This window comes from Rutilus rutilus (assembly GCF_951802725.1).
Source record: "Rutilus rutilus genome assembly, chromosome: 11".
In the NCBI taxonomy this organism is placed as follows: Eukaryota; Metazoa; Chordata; class Actinopteri; order Cypriniformes; family Leuciscidae; genus Rutilus; species Rutilus rutilus.
In genome coordinates this window covers 30,142,934-30,167,507 of record NC_140216.1, presented here as the reverse complement: position 1 = coordinate 30,167,507, position 24,574 = coordinate 30,142,934, and the positions used below count along the sequence as shown (strand labels likewise).

At 35.8% G+C, this 24,574-nt stretch overlaps 2 protein-coding genes across 3 annotated transcripts; both read right to left on the bottom strand.

Moving 5' to 3' along the window:
• Positions 1-1,488: 1,488 nt before the first annotated feature.
• Positions 1,489-12,955, bottom strand: u2af2b (U2 small nuclear RNA auxiliary factor 2b). Of its 2 annotated transcripts, XM_084424190.1 has the most exons (14): positions 12,744-12,934; positions 11,033-11,053; positions 8,393-8,525; positions 7,977-8,012; positions 7,488-7,591; positions 6,510-6,661; positions 5,338-5,454; positions 5,112-5,250; positions 4,782-4,861; positions 4,410-4,430; positions 3,618-3,740; positions 3,437-3,523; positions 2,561-2,812; positions 1,489-2,388 (listed from the first exon to the last, which is right to left on the bottom strand). In XM_084424190.1, the coding sequence occupies exons 1-14, from the start codon at positions 12,790-12,792 to the stop codon at positions 2,254-2,256; spliced, it is 1,449 nt and encodes a 482-aa protein (XP_084280316.1). In that variant the 5' UTR covers positions 12,793-12,934; the 3' UTR covers positions 1,489-2,253. The 2 variants fall into 2 exon arrangements, with proteins under 2 accessions (XP_084280316.1, XP_084280317.1); XM_084424191.1 differs by lacking the exon at positions 4,410-4,430 and having other exon boundaries at positions 12,744-12,955.
• A 493-nt stretch (positions 12,956-13,448) lies between these two features.
• ccdc106b (coiled-coil domain containing 106b) lies at positions 13,449-18,121 on the bottom strand. Its single transcript, XM_084424192.1, has 6 exons — positions 17,860-18,121; positions 16,871-16,969; positions 16,560-16,766; positions 16,311-16,463; positions 15,047-15,256; positions 13,449-14,966 (listed from the first exon to the last, which is right to left on the bottom strand). Exons 1-6 carry the CDS (start codon positions 17,894-17,896, stop codon positions 14,650-14,652), a joined length of 1,023 nt encoding a protein of 340 aa, XP_084280318.1. The 5' UTR covers positions 17,897-18,121; the 3' UTR covers positions 13,449-14,649.
• Between the last annotated feature and the right edge of the window lie 6,453 nt (positions 18,122-24,574).

The window sequence follows — 24,574 nt, the reverse complement described above, 5'->3', positions numbered from 1 at the left end:
AATAATTTCTAAACACAAGCCTTCATCTTTTAGACCTTTGATTAAGCATTATACTCTTGTTATTACAAAGCATAAATCAAGACTGTGAAGATGGTTTGAAATGATTTTTAAATTTGATTTTATTTAACAAGGTCCCTTTGAGACACAATATCTCTTCTACTAGGGAAATAAAAAATAAAGCTATATATAAATACTTTAATTTTAGTTTAATATGGAACTTAAATTAAAAGAATGAAACCTAAAAATAGTATAAATTCCAAAAAAATAAAATAAAAATACTCAAAATATTAATACCATGTTAGTATATAAATAATAATAAAATAAACTTTTATTATTGAAGTTCTTGAATTATTGAGGGATAAAATAAGACAAGCCAATAAAAAAACTTTTTTAAGTGATATTTATATGGACAATCCAGTGCACTTTCATTTGCCAATGATTTATGCTCTACTGTTATTTTTAAATCATTTGAAGAAAAAAATCAACTTTATCAAATAAGATGCTGTTTTTTTTTTTTAAAATGCATAAGAAAAGCATCTTCAAAAACCATTCCATTAAAAGACTGTTGATTGTTGTAAAATCATTTTACTACTGTTTACATAAGAAAATCAAGACATTACCAAAAGTATTCAATGAACAGAGAATGAGATGGAAACACATTATGAACAACTGACCGAGTCCACATGAAAACACACAACAGGCCTATTCGTTTTTCTATCAACCATGAGTCTTACAGTGTTTGTTACCAACACATCTCGATGTTCAAACCACAATGAACATGATTAGACTAGATTTGAACTAGACAACAGCATAAAAACTGGTTTTACTCAGAACACACCAATAGAAAATAGTTCGCAGCATGTTGCTGCACGGCAGTGATAAAGTCTTTAATTTGACAGAGAAGGAGAAGGAGAAATGAGCGATAAACTTTGGTTTGTATTGACAAAAAGACCTCATAAAACCAGTTCAACACAACTATCAGTTCATCCACGGCACCGCAACACATCCCAGTTCAATCTGATCATCTGTAACAGAAGCTAAGACTATGATGAAGAAATGACCTTCACAAATTAACTTCACACTAAATAGTCCTTAAATGGGAAACATTCGGAAATCGGTCATTGATTCTAGACACTTGCGGCACATGAATGTTTCATTTTAAATCTACTGATTTCAGGTATTAGCGTTTGTAGCACTTAAGATGTTCCTAGCACTATTTTAATAAATCAGTAGATATACAAGCCTGATAGTTGTGCTGTAATATGCAAGAAGCAATACGCAACAAAAATATTCAAAATAAGTCATCTAGATGTGCAGAGGGAATAAAGATGTATATTCAGCCCTGAAGATAAAGAAAATACCAGTTTTGTTTAGACTAGCCATCTGATCAGCCACAAAGTACAAAAATGCTACATATTGCTTCTTAACGGAGAAGCATGCGGCGTCTTTCAAACCAATTGACAACCAGACGGACAGATTGACAACGGATCATACTTCCAAGAGTTTTATTATCAAAAGTGGCCTATTATACTGAGAGGAAAAAAAAAAAGACATCACACGTACAGAAACAGAAAAGGTGCCACGTTGGACAAATGTCATCACCATCTAATCGTTTGGTGATATGTATGGAAGAGACCCAGTAAGTGTAAGAACAAAACAGACAAAAACAAGATCTAATACCTGGAGATATGAACTGCAAAAAGCTACAAAATGGGAGGGAGATGTGGTGAGCTGGCCAACAGAGAAGACAAATGACTTCTGAGAAGGGATACAATTCAAATGAGGAATAAAAAGAGATAAAAACAAGGTAAGGGACCGAAAGATGACGTCTTCATTTGAATTATCCAGCAATTATGAACAAATCTCCGCATTTGGTTGGGTATCAATAGTTCTTTCATCTTCTCTGATGGTCAACAATCACGATTTTACATCATTTGTTTCAGTGTACAATTAAAAAATAGTAACAATTTTATTAACAGAATAAGTATAATCAGTATAACAGAATATCTCCCGCTAATAATCTTAAAATACAAACAAAAGCAGAAACCCTCCCATAATTGCTCACAAATCATCTTTTAATTTAAGCCTCAAAAAAAAACAAAAAAAAAACACAACATTCACCTTTTGGCTTTTTTAACCATAAACAAACAAAAAAAAATGTTCCCCCTTTCATCTCTGCCTTAATTTCTCTCTTTTTATACGAGCTGTTATCGCAAAGCTGGACTCCATCCCATTTTTCCTCGCTCTCTTCCTCTACCAGAAGTCTCGGCGGTGGTAGGCATCTGGATCGCAGTACTTGGTCACCACCACTCTGTTGGCGAACTTTCTTCCCGTTAAGCCCTGCATGGCTTTCTGGGAGTCGTAAACAGATGTGAACTCCACAAAGATCTGGAAAAATAAAACAGATTGTGGGATGGGTTTGAGTAGCACTACCAGATGTTCATTGCTGGAGGGTTCAGAGTCAAAGTACTTTAATCAGCACCTACGTAAAAGGACTGAAAAACAGCCCAAACCCATGGTCCCCCCCACGCATCACTCGAGCTGGTTTGGTAAGGCTTACCTTGCCGGTTCCAGGGATATCAAGGCCATCAACAGGCCGAGGAATCTCTATGCTCTTGACCTGGCCATATTTGGAGCACTCCTCCTTGACGTCCTCCACTATCTCCTCGTACTCCTCGTCGTCCAGGAGCTCCTCTGGAGCCACCATGTTCATCAGGCACAGGACCTCGGTAGGGATGCCGCCCATCTGCATCATGGAGTTTGCCATCATCCCCGGTACTTGCAACGTCACCGGAGTCTCATTTATACTCGTCTACAGAGGGTTAGTGAAAGATAAATAAAAGAAAGACGGCTTGAGAATCAATTTATCCTATTTAAAATAAACTTATGCATCAGTGCTGCACACATTTTGAAAGACTTTTGTTTTTTTTGGAACATGCACAGATGAGACATATGCACATGCATATTCAAATGTTTTTTTTAATACTTAATTTCAATTTCTATTAAAAAAAAAAGTTGAGTTTTCACAAAAATATTACGCGGCACTACTGTTTTCAACATTGATGATAAGAAATGTTTATTGAGCAGCAAATCAGCTTATTAAAATTATATCTGAAGGATTATGTGAAACCTGAAACTTGAGAAATGAAAATCACAGGAATAGATTACAATTTGAAATATATTAAAATAGAAAACAGGCCATTTAAAAATGGAATATATAAAAAAAAGAATGTTTCACAATATTACTGTTTTTACAGTATTTTTGCTCAAATGTATGCATCTTTGGTGAGCATAAGAGACTTTCAAAACCAAACTTTTGTACAGTAGTGTAATAAGAAAAAACACGTACAACACTTTAATCACAAAAATGTCACCAGGTCTTATTTGTATAAAATGTCTTCAAATGAGTGAATTTCACGTTAAACTTGATTCTTACCATTGTGGCATTCTTGGCCCCTACACTTGCCCTCTGAACCAGCAGCTTCTTATCTGCTAACTGCATACCATTCAATCCTGCAATAGCCTGGAAGAAACATTAACAGATTGACTAAACATGTTAACAGGCAAAACATGTTAAAATCCATGGACACAGTGAAACACTAACCATGCCAACTCACCTGATCATTGATGTTAACATCCACATATTCACAGAAAGCATAGCCCTTTGAGAGGCCGGTAGCGCTGTCCTTAACCAAATTGAAGGCTTTGAGAGGTCCAAAAGAAGTTAACAACTCTTTAACCTGAATACACGAAGAAAGAAATTCAGGATTTACACTGCATCTAACATAAGCAGGAAAAAGGTAAAACAAACAAACAAATAAATCAAAACATTACATTTAAACATTTAAAGTCCCCCTGTGGTAAAATTCAAGTTTTTAAATGTTGTTTATATGCCTATGTGGTGTTTTTAATATGCTTTAAGACAAATCATGTGCAAATTCATAAGTCAACACCATTGCTGAGTATTTTCTCTTTAAAACCGCAGTGAACCAAAGACGGTCTCAAACGCGGTATGAAATCACTGGTGTTTCTGACGTCACAAACTACCTTGTAACCAATCACGACAACGTGTGATCGTCAACGAGTGGATCTCTGAGCAGGTGTGAGTGAGTAAAGCCAGGGCTAATTAGCATTTTCAAAGAACTGCGTATACTAAATGAGGCAAGGGTGTAGAGTTACAATCAAGCTATTCTAAGGTTTTAAAAAAAGCTTTTACATATGTAATTTTGGTGATCAAAAATGAGTTTTAAGGGATCAAATTATTGACTACAGGGGGACTTTAATTTCCCCCGAGATCCACTCATAATGTTATTAAAGTTTTTTGTGCCAAAAACATTTCAGCTATTCCCTGACCAATTTCCACCTTTTTTGCTGTGAGTTTGCTCGTGTGTCAAATATGCATATATTACCTGGTGTTCAAACAATCTGTCCTGAAATAGAAATAATCAAGGACTTTTTAAAAAAATCAACTTCAACTGCTCATTTCTCATGTTGGGAAGGATATGCAGAGAATGAAGAGCCACATGCAGCCAAGACAAGCACAAAGCTGGGCAAACCTTACAATATATTATTGTTAGCTTTTATAGTGTTTATGAATAATACAATCTGTCCTACTAGCTCATTATTTCACTATGACTTTCTCATTATTTTGTGCAGTTTAGTTTCAATAAATGTTGTTCTTTTTTGTTAGTTCCAGTAAAAGGGAGCAGTATGTTTTCATGGCACATGAGGCTCTTATATGAGTTATATAGACTTTCTACCAGAAACCATTTGTAACCAACCTGGTCGTCGTTGAGATAGTTGGGCAAACCTCCAATGAAAAGCTTGTGAATAGAGTCTGGTACAACAGTGGACACCACACCTGTGGAGCAGATGGAAAACATTCATTAACAGTCAATTGACTGGCAGAAGAAAAGGAAGAGAATAATAGATCGATAAGACTACAATCGTAAGGTTGTAACAGACTCATTTTCTTAGGTTTAAACAAAATACATTCACCTGAGAACTGAGAATGTAATACAAATGTATGCTGAAATCATCCATTTGTAATCAAAAGAACAAAAGGAACATGTCATGATCTGAGCAAAGAGGGAACTGTAAAGTGGTCATACCCGGCACATATACGCTGGGGTTCTCGCTCATGCCAGGTAATGGCTGATAATCGTGTGGCCGGCGAATCTTTAAACTCTGCCCCTGGAAGATGATGCCATCAAACGCCATGGCCTGTGTGGTCTCATCCACTGATCGGAACTGAAGAATTAATGGGAGGAAAATTGTAAAGAACCAAGATTGTCAATTCATAGGCAATATAAGTCAGTCTGTACAGGTGCTACCCACCTCAAGGAAAGCAAAGTTCTTGTCCTGGTTAATCTGGACGGCAAGAACAGGGTTTCCTGGGGCCTGAGTCAGACCACCGAGTCTCATCTGGGCATTGAAGAAGTCCATCATGGATTCCTGAGGAAGAAAGGGCGTTATATAATGCAAAGACATTCATGCGTAAAAAAAAAAAAAAAAAAAGGATGCACAGATAAGATAGAGATCATTTTTAATGTTATGAACAATAACCTATAAAATGGCCGATATTTAAGTTTATGCTTTGTTTCTTTTTTTTTTTAAACCATAAAAGCACTAAAAATTCCTTTTAAATGCAACGAGTGAATTTAGGCAGCACATTATGCACAGTATGAAATTGTTTTTGAGACTGTTTAAGATTTGCTAAAGATTGTTAATTATTTAAATGCTTCTGAGAAACGCTGTTGAAAGTGAATCGGCCCGAACGCCACAAACACACTGTCGTGTCCAAGAGTGAGATTTGAAGAAAGACTGTAGAAAGAGAGAAGGCTGAGAGACATTACAAAAGATAAAAGCACAGAGGACTATCACAGGAAAAAGAAGGGGTATGATAAGGCAAGAGCTTTAGGCACCGCGTTAATATTAGAAAAGCTTTCCAGCGCTGGAAAAAACAAAGCGGAAAGGGCTTGAAAACAGATGCAGAGGTTGCGTAGGTTCTGCTCCACATGTGAATAACATTATGTTTCACAGATCAAAGATATGGTGTTGTTGCAATGTTACCTATAGTAACAGGACAGTGTTGAGTGTCATTGTTTGTCTCGAGCTGCTGTGCTGCTGGAGACAAACAACCAAATCTTGCTTGTATATGCTCTTTTTTTATTCTTCCTTGTCGTTTGTTCGTCATCTTCACTGTTTTTTTTTTCCTGGGAAGCATTATTTTGTTTCTCTTCAGCTATGATAAACTATGATCCACTTTTGCATTGTGTGTTCGTGCATTTTGGCGGTGGAGCAATGAGGGGAGGGGTGAGTTTGTTTGGGTTGATTTCAAATATCAACAGTGTTTCTCAGAAATGTGAAGATAGGGGAAACGAGCATGTACAATCAAATATTCAATATGCTTCTGCAGAATACATCTAATTGTGCCAGTGTTCTGTGTGGATTTGTTCTCTAAAACCCTGCAGAGTAATTCTAGTGTGTGAATAGTGTTCATTCAACACCTCTGTGATGCCAAATGGGATGTTGCCAACGTAAAGTCTGCGAGCCTGGCGAGTCATCTGACTGCCCACTACGGGCACCGGGGTCGGCGTTACTGCCAGGCCGTCTGGCGTCATGGTGGGCAGCAAAGCGGTGGCAGGGATCTGACCAGCAGCTGAGGAAGAGAAAGACAGAATAATTGCATCAACAACAGAATATGAATTATTAAATAACATTACATTGTTATTATCAGGAGATGTCTGTAAACGCCTGAACCAAAAAAAAAAAATTTAATTAAAGCCAGACAAAGAAAGAGGAAGAGAATAAATAACAGTTGATCGGGGTGGGCGATATGAGCAAAAAACAAAACAAAAAAAATCATAAAAATATTTAGTTGATACTATACCAAAAGTATATAGTGGCCAAAAGTGATGTCCAGCCAAGGAAAAATTACATCTTCACCCTTTATTTATTACAAATTTGTTAAAGATTTTGTAATCATATTATGTAGCTGGGCTTGGAGTCAAATTGTTTTATTTGTGATAACGTAATGAAACATAACAAATTGGCCAGGCTGTCAAAGAAATTATGAACATGCAAAAACAAGAGAACCAACACTTTTTTTTTTTTTTATCAATATATGCTTTTTCCTGTGAGCTTTTTGTTTTTCTATGCATAAAATAAAACCTGTAGTTTGCATTTTTTTGCCAAATCATTTTGTCAGATAAATACCTTAACCAAGTGTGGTTTTTTAGATTTAAAATATATATATTTTCCTCATATTTCAATCGTTTAAATCAAACTTGTATCTCCTCTGGACATCACTTTTGACCGCTACTGTACAGCATGATAGTAATTTTATGGAAAAATAGATTGAGTCATTGATTGGGCTATCAAATTTTCTACACATTTCTGTGCACCATTTCAACCGTTTGATCACCCACCCCTACTTGTAGTATAACGACTGGACACAGGGTAGTCTTTTAAGCCATGTCGCTCACCTTGCATTGCCTTGTACTGCATGGGTGTAATATGCTCAAAGCCAGGAGGCGGTACATCCCAGTACTTCTTAATTTTCTTCTTTTTCTCCCGTTGAGGTGAACGGCTGATTTACAGAAAGGCAGAGAGAAAAAGAAAAGAACCGAAGTGAATTCATTTTGATCTAACTGGTATATTACATATTCAATCAATTTATCTAAAAGAGCAAAGTCATTTAGTTAAATTATTCCTTTAAATCCAAAAGAATAGTACAACTAAAATTGCAATAAAAAAAATTGCGACATAAGAATAATAATCTGTAACCGTTACAGTTGGCACTAATTAAAAATATTTTACCTAGCGTAATAACTCCACACATAAAGAAAAGGATTATAACGCAGAAATAAGTATTAATTCATCTCACAAACTCCTTCAACGTCAAAACACTAGCCAGATGGATTTGTAAGATGTAAACAAATGGAAAAACTGGGTCAGCCAATCTGCAGTATTACCTGACGTTTTCTTGGGGATGGTTCTGAATTTGATCACTGAAATGACATTTAAGAACAGGGTTTGACATGTAGCTACTTTACAGTAGCTTAAACCACAGTACATAAACTGAATGAGGATTAAGAGCAAGACTAATGATTTTACCGTGCATCCTGCCTTATTCTTGATTACAGTGCACTTAAAACGGACTAAATTCAGCTTAAACTGCGTAAATCAACAAGCATAATTAAAAGGGCATGAACTGACTCGTATTGTAATAGCAACATCTATTTCAACAGGGCTCAACAATAAGAATAGCTTGCAGAAAAATATTAAATATGCATGTACATCGACTGGCCCAAAGCTCTCACTCTGCACCCTCTTTATTGTTGAGCCTTGAACAATGATGACAATAACGTCACAACATTCCCTCTCGCACCTGCGTCTATGGCGGCGGTCCTTGCTGTCGCTGCGGCGTTCCCGGCTTCTTCTCTCTCTGCTCCTCCTCTTCCTCTCTCGACTGCGGCTGCGTGAGGGGCTGCGGCGCCGGTGCCGGTTCTCTTTGTCCCGCTCTGAGACAGAAGAAAGAAATGAAAAATATGAGCATCCCAAAAAATGAGACAAAGCCACAGGCTCCTGAAGCAAACCAGTAGGGATGCTCCTAACAGGATTTTTGCAGCTGATACCGACAACCCATTTCTTGTCATCATGATCGGCCGATACCGATCATTCAAGCTTTATATAAGTGATATGAGTCGATTGACTCTAAAACTTTTTTTTTTTTTTTTAAGCTAAAAGTACTGCCACAGATGTTGCCTTGGTTATATTGTTTACAGTGATGTTGTATATTGTTTTAATTGAGAATCAAATATATAACCACAACAAATATTCTTTTTACAATAAACATTGAATAGGCCTTTAAAAACAGGGCTTACACAAACCAATAACCTTATAAAATAGTTTGGGCTTTTCACAATCCTGTCAACTACATCTGGGCCAAATTTTGTTGATATCTCAAAGCAATTGAAGGTTTTGGCATTTGGAACCATGGTAGGCTTTTTATCAAAATCCAAAAACCTCTCCAAACAAGTGTTTTACTGAACATAAGAACTACTTTACTAGGGCTGTCAAATAAAAATTAGAATTTTGAAAATCTTAGAATAAAAGAAAAAATAAATAAATGCACATTCGAATGCAAAACCTGTGCATAAAATGTTTTGGTGTGTCAAGCTTATCCAGTACAGCGTGATGCGGCTGCGTTGTTCATTTTGAAAAATGGCGGAAAAAGAGAATGAGGACTCAGGACGAGTCAGAGAGAAGCGGTTAGAGCATTTCATTTCAATAAAAGATGCAATGCTTGATTTGCTTATCGCTTAAAGGGATAGTTCACCCAAAAATGAAAATTAGCTCATGATTTACTCACCCTCAAGCTCTCCTAGGTGTATATGACATTCTTCTTTCAGACGAATACAATCGGAGTTATATTAAAAAAGTATCCTGGCTCTTCCAAGCTTTATAATGGCAGTGAATGGCCTTTTCAGTTTTGAAGTCCATCAAAGTGCATCCATCCATGATAAAGGTGCTCCACACGACTCTGGGGGGTTAATAAAGGCCTTCTGAAGCGAAGCGATGCGTTCGTGTAAGAAAAATATCCATATTTAAAACTTTATCGATTAAAATAACTAGCTTCCGGCAGACACAAGTCGACCTGTGCCAAAAGAGTAACACTTGATGTATGACGTAGCATGTAGGAGTAGCGTAAGCTTTGACGCCTCTCACGGTTAAAAAAAACAGGGCTGGGCAACAAACTCAAGCTCCTCCGACATTTCTCTTTAAAAAAATTCGTTTTAGACTTCTAATTCGTGACTGGTGTTTTTAATATGGGTATTTTTCATACACGAACGCATCGCTTCAGAAAACCTTTATTAACCCCCCGGAGCACCTTTATCATGGATGGATGCACTTTGATGGACGTCAAAACAGAAATTCTATTCACTACCATTATAAAGCTTGGAAGAGCCTGGACATTTTTTAATATAACCCTGATTATATTCGTCTGAAAGAAGAATATCATATACACCTAGGATGGCTTGAGGGTGAGTAAATCACGGGGTAATTTTCATTTTTGGGTGAACTATCCCTTTAAGACAATACAGTAATTTTTTCATCTAACATTAAGTTTTGCCTTTAGAGTTCGAATTTTGCTAATATTTAAGAAAGAAATTCGAATTGAGCTTTTCAGCCATTTTGACAGCCCTACTACTTACATGTGTAAATGGCGCAATAAAGCATGAAAATATTTGTAATAATTACATAGATTAAGTAACAAATAATGAGATCCTGGTGGATGAGAGATGATCTTCCAGTGCTATTTTAGCTGTGCGCTCCTATTTTATGGCGCATGGTAAATCAAGGCCTGTTAATTAAACCAATCCAAGTGCGCTCCAGCTGTAAAACAGTGTCCGATTGGTCTCTACACATCGTCCCTACCCACTATACCCACCCACCATGCCCGAGATCCAGCTTTCATTGGTAGAACTTTCGTCATGTTGGCGATGTGAATGGATCACGGAAGTCCTATAGCTTTAGCCGAGCAGCATGTCAAGTCACTCAGTGAGGATTTTCTCAAGAATGATGCATCATTCTTTATGTATTTAAATAAAGATGTGCAATTTACTATTTTTTACTACTGTTTCACGAATTTGCAAAGCAAAAAAAAAAAGCCTAATCTGTATAGTGTTCACATGTGCATCGGCGGCGACTTTCATATGAATACTTGTTGTTTGGTCGCATATTGATTACTAGTTTGATTACTGATTGGTCGCTAGTTGAGATATTTTTTCCTCAAATTTTGATCGGTTTGTAAGATCGGCCAAATTTTGTGACTCCCGATCGAGTCATAGAGTGAGGAAAGAGGAAGGAACAAGAAGAGAAAGCCCATTCCAGCTGCAGAATGAAAGATTTGGCACACTATTATGTAGAGTTTCACAGTGAGTATCTAGGGGAAAAAGGAAGATTAGAGGTAAAGGAAAGAGACAGGTTGTGTGTGCTTTTCTGCACCTCATTATTGGATACCCACCATGACCGTTTAGACTGTCACCTGTGCGGAAGAAACGAGAGGGGTTAAAAAAGGGAAAACAAAAGTTATTGCAACTCATTTTTACTTACAAACAAAATACAGAATGTAGGGCTGTAAAATCGATTAATCGCATCTACCATAAAAGTCAGTTTACAATATATGTGTGTATATATATATGTGTGTGTATATATATATATATATATATATATATATATATATATATATATATATATATATATATATATATATATATATATATAACCATGGGTAAACTTGGGTTATTAAAGCCTGTTAATTATTGACAATAAGTTTAATCCATGAGCATTTTAAATGTAGACATTCAAGGTTGAGTTTGTTACTGTGTTTTTTTTTTAAAGCGTCAACCTGCATTTATAATCTCTGTATGCAAATATGGTAAAGCAGAGTCATTCTCCCAGATTGGCTTGAGAGAGTTGTTGTCCTGCTTAACCATATTTGCATACAGAGATTATAAATACAGGTTGACGCTCTTAAAAATAAACACAGTAACAGACTCAGCCTTGAATGTGTACAATTAATGCAAATGGATTAAACTCATTGTCAATAATTAACAGGTTTTAATAACCCAAGTTTACACACACACATAAATATATTTGTGTGTGTGTGTGTATGTATACACACATATATATATACACACACACACACACACACACATATATATATATATATATATATTAAATACACATATATTATGTAAACATACTTTTATGTTAAATGTGATTAAACGCAATTAATCGATTCTACAGCCCTAACAGAATGTGTCACTTGTGGCAGGTGATCTGACAACAATGTAGACTAGACATACAAAAACTTAAATTACAAGTTGATCATAAGTTATATATAAAACAATAAATTCAAAGCTTATAATGGCATATCAATTCTGGGACAATCACCACAATAAATTAAAGTAAGCTCTGAGCCGTTGGTTTCAAATATAAAACTTTCCCAGCAGTTATTGTAGAGGGGTGTGCGTGTTTTTTTTTTTTATTATTTTTTATTTATTTTTTATTCATGTACTACATTATTAAGACTTAAAATCTGCATGAAATGGAACTTGCAAGTGTATTTTCTTCACTATTGTGACACATCTTAAATGGCTACTTAAGAATTTTTTAAAAGTCCGGACTTGATTTTGTCCATCGGGAATTGATTGGATCGTTGTGGTTTGCTATTACTGTGATCTCATGTGACAGGTTGTCCCGCCCTCGCGCCAGTAAGCACGTCATCAGAAAAGCGATGTCGTTGCAAGTGGGAGGGGGATGTTAATTTGATTGGGACATGGGAACACGGATTAAAAAAAAAGAAATGGTGTGCACGGATAAATCATTTATAACACTGCAATATTCCATAATTTTAATTTCATGTTGACTTTAAGTACATTGAACTTTTCTTGACACATTTTTATCCAAACAAAGGGAATAGTTTCACCAAATACAGAATAAATTAAATAACACGTATCCTGTCAGTAAATATAAACAATTACCAATTATCAAATGTTTATGCATATTTACAGCTTTCTAGATCTATTTTCCTCTATAAAGCATAAACAAATGTTTCAAGTGCTAAATGCGTTAAATTACCGTAAGCATCAATATGTTTAGTTATTAAGATAATATGACGCTATGCAAGTGATTACCGTTCAAGACAGGCAGTGGTGCACATTTATACTCACCTTGTTTGTTTTCAGATAGCTGTCTCTCGAATTCATCAAAATCAGACATCCTGGTGTTTTGATCTAACCCAGACTCTGAAACTTCAGTTAACACGCTCTTTTGCTTTTAAATAGCGCTCTCTTTGTCACACGCAATTTCAAGGGACGGACTATAAAAATGCAGATGTTTTAAAATCTTACACCAGCATATATAGTTTCAAAAAATGCACTTAAATTCGTGGAGAGAGAAATACACGCTTTGCTTTAGAGGGTTGTTAGCTGCTAATGCTAACTCGAACCACCGCAGGGTGAAAATGAAAGGCTCGCGTCGGCAATACAGATGATTAAACCCCTTAGCTAGTAATATTTGCTCTTTTAGATAGTCTCTTTGATAGTCAAATGCTGTAAGTTGTCATTATTAACTGTGTTGAAGTCTAACCCGTCTCGGCTGAGGAAGCTAACCGCTCATTCCGCGTTGGCGGATGCTGATCGTTTCTTCACAGCCCTAAAAGTCACTCTGAATAAGGGAAATGAAGCTGTGCGCCCCTACTGACCAGGGGGAACAGTTTTTTTTTTTTTTTTTTTTTCATTTTCATCCACTGTTTAATCCTCCATCAATCTTCCACTTTGCAGTTTAGCTCTAATTATCTGAGATTAGACGTGCAATTTCCTCTTTAAAAAGAGGGAATGACTCGCTGTAAATGACTGAAAGATGCGCTCTTTCATACAATATTGGAGATGTTTAATAACAGCAGGGTACAGTTTTGAAAGTCATAATACAAAAAATAATAGATAATCACAACAACAAAACGCCATTTAAGCCATTAAACGGATGTTGCAAAGTATAAGCACTGTTTTAGCATTTGCTTTAATATTATACAGGCACAACAAAGGAGGGTTATGAACTAGTTAACAGACACCAAGGGTAATGACCAAGCCCTTTTCTCATAAATTATATTTTAAATCAATAAACAATCTTTGACATTTATGGTTTGCTTTATAATCTCCTGAGTCGCATTGGTACCCAAAAGAGTACAAAATTGCACAAATGTAAACAATGTCTCTGATATTAAATACCTTGTTTATATACATAATTATCGTTCAACTATTGTCAATTACAAAAAGAATTTGTGCTTATTTTAATAAGGCACCAATACACTTCTACCCAAGTGATTTCAATGATTAACAGATGTTGAACACAACATAGCTACTATTCTGTTTTTCTCTTCACTAGACTATGTATCGAAAAGAACACACACATATTAAAAAATAATGTGTTCCTTTATCATTTGATACCAAAATATATTAGTTAGGAAAAGTTTAGAAAGGCTGAAGATGATTTAGGAACACATTTTTTTTTTTTTTTTTTTAGGTTGCAAGCTGAGAACTTTATTTGTATTCAATAATCTTTAGCCTGACTCATATCGTCCAAATGTGATCACAAGGGTCAGGATATTAAAGAGAAGAGGTACCATTTGTAATCCCCAACTTATAAACTCAAACAAGACAAGTCCTTTACATTTAAGGGGTGAGATTTTCAAACATTACAATGAGAAACTTAAGCATAAAAACAAAATAAAGACAGACAACCTTTTAAATACAGTGGCTGACTATTTACCTCACAAATGTTCTTCTCCCTTTTTCAATTTTTTATTTTATTTTTTACCAAAAACTTTCTCTTAAACGTTCAAAACTGTACATTATTGGTCCAAATGCTTACTCAACATGCAATTCTTTCAGTGTACACACTTTAACTGAATAATTACCAACATTAACTGGGACAGAGTTGGGTTTTTCGTTCCAAATGTGTAGATGGTATGGAAGAAAAAAAGAGAGAGAGAGACCAAAAAAAAAAAAAAACATCCATAAAAGTTCAGTGGATGTACTCTGTGTACAAACCACTACTTCAACACTTTTTGTAGGATATTCAGTGCCTGAACCTGTATGAAATGGGCAGCAAGAGGTTGTTCTTCTTCAAGGCCAGCACCTTAGCGTGAGCGTCCTCATCGAGAGCTTTATAGCAGCGCCTCGCATAATCCAGAAGCTTCTCTTTGGACGAATCAAACTCCCCAACCTCAGATACCTTCTCAGGAGCCACCAAAAGCATTTCAGCTATAGGAGTGGTGGAGGCCACGGTGTTTCGGTCAACCCCATGGACCTGGAATGCTCTAGACATGCTCTTCAACTTCTGATAAGTCACAAGGATCTTATTGTAGCGAAGCAGAACACCTGCTGGGTCTTTGACTGCAAACAAACTTGCCATAATTATCAAACTTCGGTTTGGAAATATAGAGAGTTGCTTTGAAGAATAGAGACTTTCTTACCTCTTTGTCTTTCCATGCTTCGCGCAATGCGAAAAACGCGTCGTCTTTTCACTCTCGTCTGGCCATTCAGCCTGCCTGAACGGTTCTTTTGGAAGCTTTTACTATCTGAATCGTCACCATCGTCATCATCTGTAACAACCTGCTCCTCTTCCACATAACCTTCCTCCGCTATATACTCTTCCTCCTCAATCATTTCTTCTGCTTCTTGATCTGAGGTAAACAACAAAAAGTTAATATATACACACACACACAATTTTCAATTTAGAATTTAAATTCAAATTTATCATTACAGATCAGGGCTATTATCTTTAAAACTAAAACCATAAAAATAAAAAATAAACATTTTCATGACTTGAACCTTAAACTTATTTAATTTCTACCAAGAAAATGGTGACATGGGAAAAATATGAGATGGGAGAATTTTTATTTTATTTTATATATATATAAAAAATAAAAAAATTATAATTATAAATAATTATATTATTAATTTTTTATATATATATATATATATAATTAAATGTTTATATATATATATATATATATATATATAAAACATTTAATTATATATATATATATTTATATATAAAAAATTAATAATATAATTATAATTATAATTTTTTTATTTTTTATATATATATATATGTGTGTATGTGTGTGTGTGTGTGTGTGTGTGTGTGTGTGTGTGTGTGTGTGTGTATGTATGTGTATATATATACACACATATACACACACACACACAATTTCAATGCTTTTGCATTCCCTCACAAAACTTTTCCGTTCCCCCGAGAAACTCTCGAAAAATGGTGTCAAACGCAAAGTTTCTCAAGGTATCGTACAAATTTTGCAAGCGAAAGCAAATTTTCTTGGGGGAACGCACAACATTTGCGAGAGAAATCCCATTTCCTCTCGTCTCATATTTTTTCCCTTCACCATGTCCATAGATTCCAGCTAGTTGCCAAAGCAACATTTCTCATTTTTATTTAGTTTCAGTTGAAGTACTAAAATAACTAAAAAACTAATAAACTGAAACAAAAACTTTTTTTTATTTTTTTATTACAAAATACAAAAAACAAAAAACTACTAAAACTTTAAAATTCAATTGAAAACAGAAAATATACCAAATAAAATCTCATTTAAAATATGAAAAAACTATAATAGTATATAAATGATGCTAAAATAACACTGTTACAGAAGCAACAGTGAGATCGCAATTGATTTTTAATTTCAATTGAGGGGGGGAAAGTAGTAGTAAAAGCTAATTAGCTGTGTTTTCTGCAGCGCTTTTGGTTGCGTGCAGGATTTTTCCCAGAGCGCGTCATCATGGGTGATGAAGGAGTGGGCGTTTTCCGGCTGGAGGGCTTCAGATTGCTGGGCTGCTTATGACTGGTGTGTTGCTGCAGGGCCTCTCCTTCAGTTTCTTACATAAAAGATTCAAATAAAGAGAACACTAAATCATAAAATAGGATTATTACATTACAAGACACTACTTTGCACAAGTACAATTTAAAACTACCTTTCCCCATTGAGCCATTGCTCTCCTGACTCTTGGTGTTGAAAATGAATCTGTCAAGTTGGCAGCGCAGGAAGTCCCTCTCCTCCTCCAGATCTTCGATGCGTTTTTGGAGCCAGGTGTTCTTTTCCAGAGAAATCTGCAGTTGTGCTCTGAGGCTGGTAATCAGAAGGTACGGACTGCAAGGAGGAAGCTGACCTGAGGCCGACTCTACAGAAGCATTGATTTTTAGAACATAATAAAGTGTAGAGCTCAGTTGTGATAATCAAACATGTTACTCTGTCACAACACAGCAGAGTAAGTAAAGTAAATACCATCGAAGGTGTGGTCACTTTGATTATAGAAACCAGACTCGTCCAGGGTGTTGTCCTCACAGGGGATGGAGATTTCATACCCATCTTCGTTCTTCAAACCTTTAAACAGGACCTTATTAATCAAATGGATAGTAGCTGGTCCAAACTGGCTATTTGCTGCTCCAATCTTAACCCTATAAATCCTACAGTATCATTTTTTTTTTTTTTTTTACACAATCTACTACTATGCCTTCGGCCCTCTGTTTGATAATTCATCATTTTAGCAAGTAAAAGGTCTTTTAGTATAATTCTAAAAATGTCCACCCTTCAGATTGTGGTACACAATCACTTTTTTTGCTGTGAAATCTTAACTGATTAAACTTATAATAACTTTTGTATTGTTAGTAAGTTAGATGAACATTTATTGGACTGAAGTAGTTTTCCTTGATTATCCATGAATAATTTGAGAAAAACCATTTAACTATGAAATATTATTTTGAGGAATATTTAATGTACGTACATGTACCATCTGCTAAACTGTTATAAAGACCTTATTGACTTACATTACAAGCCAACATAATTTCATCTTACTTTTTGATTATATAAATAAAAGCAACTGCACATTTTTTGCCCAGTTTGGGTCTTTTAATAAAATGTGGGTGTTTTTTCACTCATTCATTGAATGCGAGCTCCATATTCTCCCTATATTACACTATGTGAATCATAAAAGCTTGATATCAAGTATAATACAAAACATACAACACATATGCAAACTTTTTTAGAGTTGTCTGTCTATTATTTTAATAAGTCAGGCTTTAGATGGTTAAAATAGCGGTAAATCACCGGCTTATTAGTTTGTCAAACAGGTGTGTGAAACATGGTGGCAAGTCAACCAGCTAATAGACTAGCTAGAATAAACCAGCTCCACATCCCAAACCTCAAACTGGATTTACCAAAAGGAATAGGATTTTATCCAGTTTAAAAGCTTTTTAAAACTAATAAAGTCTGACCTCTGCAGCTCTCCGTGCTTCTCTGTGCCTCAGTCATGATTCAGGCGACATGGATTGGATACATTCGCAAAACTACAACCAAACATAAACTCTCTCAAAAACCGATACTAAACTTTTCAAAAGAGCAGAAATGCACGACACAGCACAGGGCGTGCTGCAATTAATAACAACCAAGGACGACTAAGTAGTTAATTAGGCATTACCATTAACAAGTAGTTAATTAAACAGTAGTTAATTTGCTTGTGTCTCTCTCGTCCTGTCAAACAGGGCGACGGATGACCGTTTCATACATTACATGTTTCTGCTAATAAAAGGCGTGCAAGTATATTTAAATTAGCTTTGGATATATTAATTGGCATAATTAGTTCCACTAAATTGCACGATACACTTAGCGCGTGTGAGGGTTAATAAACTTGTGTATTTACAAATATGCAACTTCAAGGACCTCGTTTAGTGAAACCGCAGACGAGATTGAAGCGTCCGCCTGTTGATTGGCTCTTGTTTGTTGTTGTGCTTCTGTGTTGATCGCTGCTTCATAAGGATTGACTGACTGAACCATAGTCTGTGGAGCGAGATTATCCGGATCACTTAAAAATCATATGTACGGCGCGCTGAAAGTCTACAGGCACACGGCAGATCCGACTTTTTTATTTTTATTTTTAATAGCATATGCACATGACATAGCACGTTAACTTAATTATGCCCCCTATAATTTAAACTAACAGTGTAGCATTTTAATTAATGTAGCGAATTATGGGATTCAAACAGCCCTTTTAATGCAAAAAATAAAGAGTTTTGTTTTTTTACTTTGATTCCGGTAATCTTGCGAATATGATAAATTTGTGCGTTCAAATCATGTCAAAAAGATCGTCATTTTACGAGTTTAACGCACATGAACGCCTCAACAAAATTGAGTGGGAAGCTCGGGATTTTAATTAAACCCCGATCTTTACGAGTATGGGCGTGTCAGTGAGAAACCTGGCGAAATACCATAATATGTATAAGTATTAGCAGTCACATTGTCATACTTTTTTATTTACATAATAAAATAAACTGATTCCCTGCACACAATATAATAGCATTATAATGTAGCCTAATGATAGGCCTAACGTTGGCTTTAGGTACACCGTCATCTTGCTCCAACTAACGCACCTGACGTCGTAAACACGACTTCCCAACTCGTAAATACGAACTTCCCAGGAGGACTTGAACGCACCAAATGTACAAGAGATAGTTGTACTGTACTTATAGGCTAGTTGCATTTTTCAGCATAGTGCGGCTACCATGTTAACATTCCCCCAATTATTGTTATTTACTATAAATCCATAATACATAAAAAGGGGATCTCAATCAAACAGTGTAAGATGTGATCACAGCGTAGGCTAATAACTGTTTAACTAGTTTGAAATGGCCGATTCCTGTGGTGTCAAATATCAACATGCCTGGCTGGGAGGGTCCGGAAGCAGTTTCACACAGGTAGCCTACTCCATACCTGACTCATAAACACCTGAAAAGAGATGAAATATTTCATATTCGTGAAGTGAAGATACCGAGAATTAAGGTCAGTTTATTGAATAATGATCGATGCACGTCTTCTGTGTTTGTGAACAGTTTGTGAGTGTCTATTGTTAATGAGTTTTGATCGCACATGGTCTTTCTGGGAACATAAAAAAATATGGACAAAAGTTGTTGCAGGTAGCCTATGTTATGTTGGTCGCTTTAAAGTTAATAGTTTAGACTTGTGGGATCTATTTTATAGACGACTGGACATCAAGTGGACCAAAAGTTGAACAAAATAGTTTTAATAATAAAAGGATGACACACTAAGCAAAATGAAGCCAGATACACAAGCTGTGTATAGTGTGTCATCCTTTTATTATTTGCAGTGTGCAGTTTTACACTGTTATTATATATTACTACACTTTGTTTATAAATGCATTAATTTATATGTTACAACAATATATCTTTTTGAATATTTGTCTCCAACAGTTCCCATGGCATGTGTGGGTCTCAAACACTGCAAAGTGGCCCTGTGCTTTGCTGTTATTTTCGACATTTTTGGCTTTACGGCCCTGTTTATGGGGCTGTTTGTGCCACTGAAAATGAAGGAGAGAGATTTCGGGGACCTTCTTGTCTACACCGGGGCTGTCTTGGTACTGATGTCACTTGGTGGTTGGGTCATGTGGTATAGCGGGAACATTGAGGGTATGCCAAAACAAAAGGATCTGAGCGGAATTGGCAATGCCGTGGATCGCTTGGCCCGCAACCTCAGCAGGAAAATATATAGGCCTACACTTCGTGTTCACAGAGAGCCCTGACTTTTTGACAGTGATGCTGCTGATGTTTTATTTCTAATTTATATATGATTTTTTTTACATACAAAAGACCTTACAGATTTGGACATGGAGATTCAAAGTAAAAGTAAAAAAATAAATTTAAAAAATGGTCAAACTGAATATCCTGACCTTACACCCTGCTTAGGTATATAGCAGTTATAGATAATGGAATAACATTTGGCCTCTATTGTACTTTTTATATAAAGATGATTTAATATAATACAAAATGATAGTTTATTCAGTAACTGTACAACAAAGGTCAGAAAGAATGTTACTACACAAATTGTTACAAGAAATTCAACTTTACCCTAGTGTTAACATGTATGCAACATATTTTTAACATGTGTTATCTGTTGTTTTAGCAATTCATGGCCAAGAGCTGTTTATTCTCTGTAAAGTGTGTTTTAGTTATTTTCTTTAGTTATGAAAAAATGTTAATTGAACATGTACACAAAATGTATCTTGATTGATATTTGGGCAAATTGACAGTATTGTTTGTACAGTGTAAAAAATTACATGATCAATAAGTTATGACAAAATAATATGTTTTTACATTGCTTTAACTCATCAAAATGAGTTAAGCAGTTTTCAACTTTTTCATGTTATACACAATTCAACTCATTTTTTTTACGTCAGTTTATTGTAATTTAAGGTTGTAACTTTTTTTTACAGTGTAAATGAACATGTTCAAAGCAAATCGTGATCAGTGCACAATCATTTGCAGTACATCATATGATCTCTAGGTGGAGACAAACATGAACATTTCATGATATGGCAAAAGTTACTAGTGGTTACATGTGGCTTTTGCATGACTGAAAATGTCAGTTGTGACTAATTAAAAGCCGTTTTTAATAAATGTTTGAATTGCTTTATCTTTATATTGATCTTTGCTATAGATGGTATGACAGACAAAATGAATTTACAAATAAGCAAATTACAAAATAAATATAAAACAATTTACCTTAAGCAAATTGATGAATATAAGACTGCATTATTTTTTAATGGAATGTCAAGTAGATCAACTTTCTTCTCTGCCTCTTAAGTGTCTCCAGTAAACAAAAACAAAAAAAGAAGCTTACGGTTAGTCTAAGACAAAAAAAACACTGGGCTTTATTTAGCTTTAGGGTATTTTCCTGTTTTACTCTTGATCTCTGAGGGCTTTTCTTGTTTTAAGCCTTCTAAATAGGATTGGGACTTATTAGCACATGTGGTCTTAACGTGGCATATTCTGTGTGGTACAGACTGGAGTGATAAGGAAGATTTGCACTTGATGTGAGAAACGTAAGCCTACTCTTTGGGAAAAGAGATACAAATACAAATCAATGATAGTCATGCAAAATTTAGTACATTGGTGTAATGTAAGAGCAAACAAGTTGTGAAAAAATCAACTGTCTTGGATGAGCTGGAAATCATTGTTTGTAGGTACAGTAGACCCCAAAGGTCAAAGAACCACCTCCTTTCAAAACGATTTGAATCTGTGAGAATTAAACATCTTCAAAAATCTTCATTTTTTAGGCAAACACCCTAGTAAGAAGAGAACCCGACTGCATGCTGTACCACTTTGGAAGGAAATCATGCTTGCTATTCTTGGATCTAAACTTTGAAAAATAGTCTCTATATCAGCTCAAGAAAATGACATGCATAATAATTATGATTTAAAAAATATAGTTTTAAACTGACTTTAGTATTTCACAACGCAGGACATTTCATAGAGATTTTGCTATTTTGACAGTTTCCATCAATTTGATTTTACACAAAAAAAGAACATTTTATGTTTACATTGTAAAAAAAAATTATATGATTAATAAATTATGACAGCATATGTTTTTACATTGCTCAACTTTATTTTTTACAAGTTATACAAGATTCAATTCGTTTAAAGTCAGTTTAATGTAATTTAAGTTGAAATGACTTAAACATCCAAGATAATTGTACTTAAACATTTAAAGCTACAATATGTCATTTTTTCCGCCACTAGGGGTCGCTACCTCTTACAATAACAAAGGCGTAGATTGATGACGCAGTGATGAGCGTAATCATGGAACTTGCCGTCATGGTGATGGATCTATAATGTTTATGGATGAGTGAAAACATTCATGTTTAACATGACTGTGGTATGAAGCGTTACACTATCATACTAAAAAACATTTGAGTGTGTTGAAAGTTATAATGTTATTCTATGTGTTAGTTTGTTTGCTATATGAGACTAGCAGTAAGCTAGATCAACATTAGAATAACATACTGATCATATTCTAACATTTCATCATGTTGAGCTATATAACATTGATTTGTTTTATGTACATTTGCTCACCTGTCTAATTAAGTTACATGCGAGAGCTTCGCTTTCAAGTCGAAGTTTGCCACGAAGCTCTCGGCAATCTCGAAAACGCCATGCTGATATTGATCCCCGTTTTAGTTCTCCTTTTGTCCCAAAGTCTGCTTGCCATGGTCCATAACGTTTGAACGAAACAACAACAGCGTGCTGCTAAACATTACGCAGTTGTCCACATCTGTCGCCATGGTTACTTTGGCAGTACAAACGGAAACCAGGGATAATGCAGATATTACGTCATTGACAGGCGACAAGGGACGGGCACTATTTAAAATTGACATTAATTAACATTATTTAACAAGAGGTATAACGCTGAAAAATATTTTTTTTATTTTAGTTATTATTAAAGGAACCGTATGTAAGAAATGTATTTCAATTAATCATAAAATGGCCCTGATATGTCACTAGACATTAAGAAATCATGTTCATTTCAAATACTTATATCACTGACAACAGTAGTCCGGCCAGGATATTGTCATTTAAAAGTGAAGTTGCAGCCCTCAACTGATGTTGATGTTGTCATGTTGTGTTTTGGCCTGAAGCGCCACCCTCCACCTATCTACCAATCACGAAGTCAGTAGTGCTTCGGCATCCGGGTTGCCAGCTCTGCTCTAGTTACCACAGCTGCAGCTACAAACGTGTCGGATAAAACATTTCTAACGTTACGAAACCTAAAAGACCTCGTTATGAATCCGAAATACGTTGTGACAAAGTCCGAAATAAAACAAGGATTTGTATAGGAGATGCCTTTGAAAGATGGAGACGGCTGAAAAGCTCCTTGTAGCAGCCTACGTTCCTGCTGGATTCTGCAGCCTAACTGGCAACCTCGAGTCAGGGGGGAGGGGATACACCGCTCTACAGTAATTTGAAAGTGATGCAGTACCAGTTTTGGCCACAATCTTACATACGGTTCCTTTAATTTCACCATTTACTACTACATTGTTAGAAGCAAAAGTTGTATTTGTTTATTTATTATTTATTAGACCTGCGCTAACATGAACTAACAATAAATAGTTCTATTTCAGTTATGACAACTCCGAATCCGAAAGATTAAGGGTCTGGCATTGAGTAATGAAAATCGCCCACTCGAGGGGCAGTACCAAGCATGCTTTTGAAAATCACACTGGACGCAATTGGATAACACTACGACCAATCACTGTCGTGATTGCACTGTCACTAGCGCTTTCGTCATCTGTTTAGCTCCAAGCATGCATTTGAAAATCTCACTGCACGCAATTGGATAACACTATGACCAATCACTGTCGTGTTGTGATTGCACTGTCACTAGCGCTTTCGTCATCTGTTTAGCTCGCCTCTGGCCCGTCTATATCAGATACACCGATGTGATTGGTGCAGCTCGGCTACAAGGGAATAGTTAATGAGCATCATTACTAAATGCCAGAGTAACTCGCTGAGCAAATTCAAATTGTGCTCTCGCCAGAACTCTGGATTTCCAGGGTAACAACTCTCAGGATAGTTTGTAAATTTTATCAATGTAAATAGAATGTACATAGGTTTGGTCTTGGCGGATTAGATCTGCCACGCAGCTGCTGCAGAGCAAGTACAAGCGAAATGCTCTAAACATAAAATGAATGAAAACATGCTGCTGCTAGAGAGAAGGAAACCCCCTGTAGCAGATCTATAGGTAAGTGGTGCTGGGGAGGTGGAAGGTACGAATTGGCATAGCATGCAGAGGTTTTGGGTGCTTCTCAATTCTTATTTGTGCATCCTCGCTTCCTTTCCTCTGCTCCACCCCCTGTAGGATGCGAGGGAATGCTGCAAGGAAAGAAAATGAGGACGGAGGAATCGAAGGAAAGCTTATCTGTATAGTGGAATATTCTTGATCACTCAAGCGTCACTTCACTGCGTCATCAGCTGCGCTCAAAGGATCTGCCCTTATATTGTTAAAGTTTGGTTATTTAAGAAATTAATAAATAATAAAGATAAAGCAAGATACCCTGTTGATATATGAACTGCAAAGGTAAAGCATAAATTAAAATTATTGTGACAGATGTGAAGGGGGAGGAGAATTTATACGTGTGCAGGT

What these genes read in the sequence shown, in the direction of transcription:
- ccdc106b (XM_084424192.1), bottom strand. Translation starts at nt 17,896, where the DNA reads ATGACTGAGGCACAGAGAAGCACGGAGAGCTGCAGAG. An exon ending in AAAGCGCTGCAGAAAACACA is followed by an intron (nt 15,257 to 16,310) that starts GCTAATTAGCTT and finishes TGTTTACCTCAG; the next exon opens with ATCAAGAAGCAGAAGAAATG. An exon ending in AAGCATGGAAAGACAAAGAG is followed by an intron (nt 14,967 to 15,046) that starts GTAAGAAAGTCT and finishes GTTTGTTTGCAG; the next exon opens with TCAAAGACCCAGCAGGTGTT.
- u2af2b (XM_084424190.1), bottom strand. Translation starts at nt 12,792, where the DNA reads ATGTCTGATTTTGATGAATTCGAGAGACAGCTATCTGAAAACAAACAA. An exon ending in ATGTTAACATCAATGATCAG is followed by an intron (nt 3,524 to 3,617) that starts GTGAGTTGGCAT and finishes TGTTTCTTCCAG; the next exon opens with GCTATTGCAGGATTGAATGG. An exon ending in GGGCCAAGAATGCCACAATG is followed by an intron (nt 2,813 to 3,436) that starts GTAAGAATCAAG and finishes AACCCTCTGTAG; the next exon opens with ACGAGTATAAATGAGACTCC.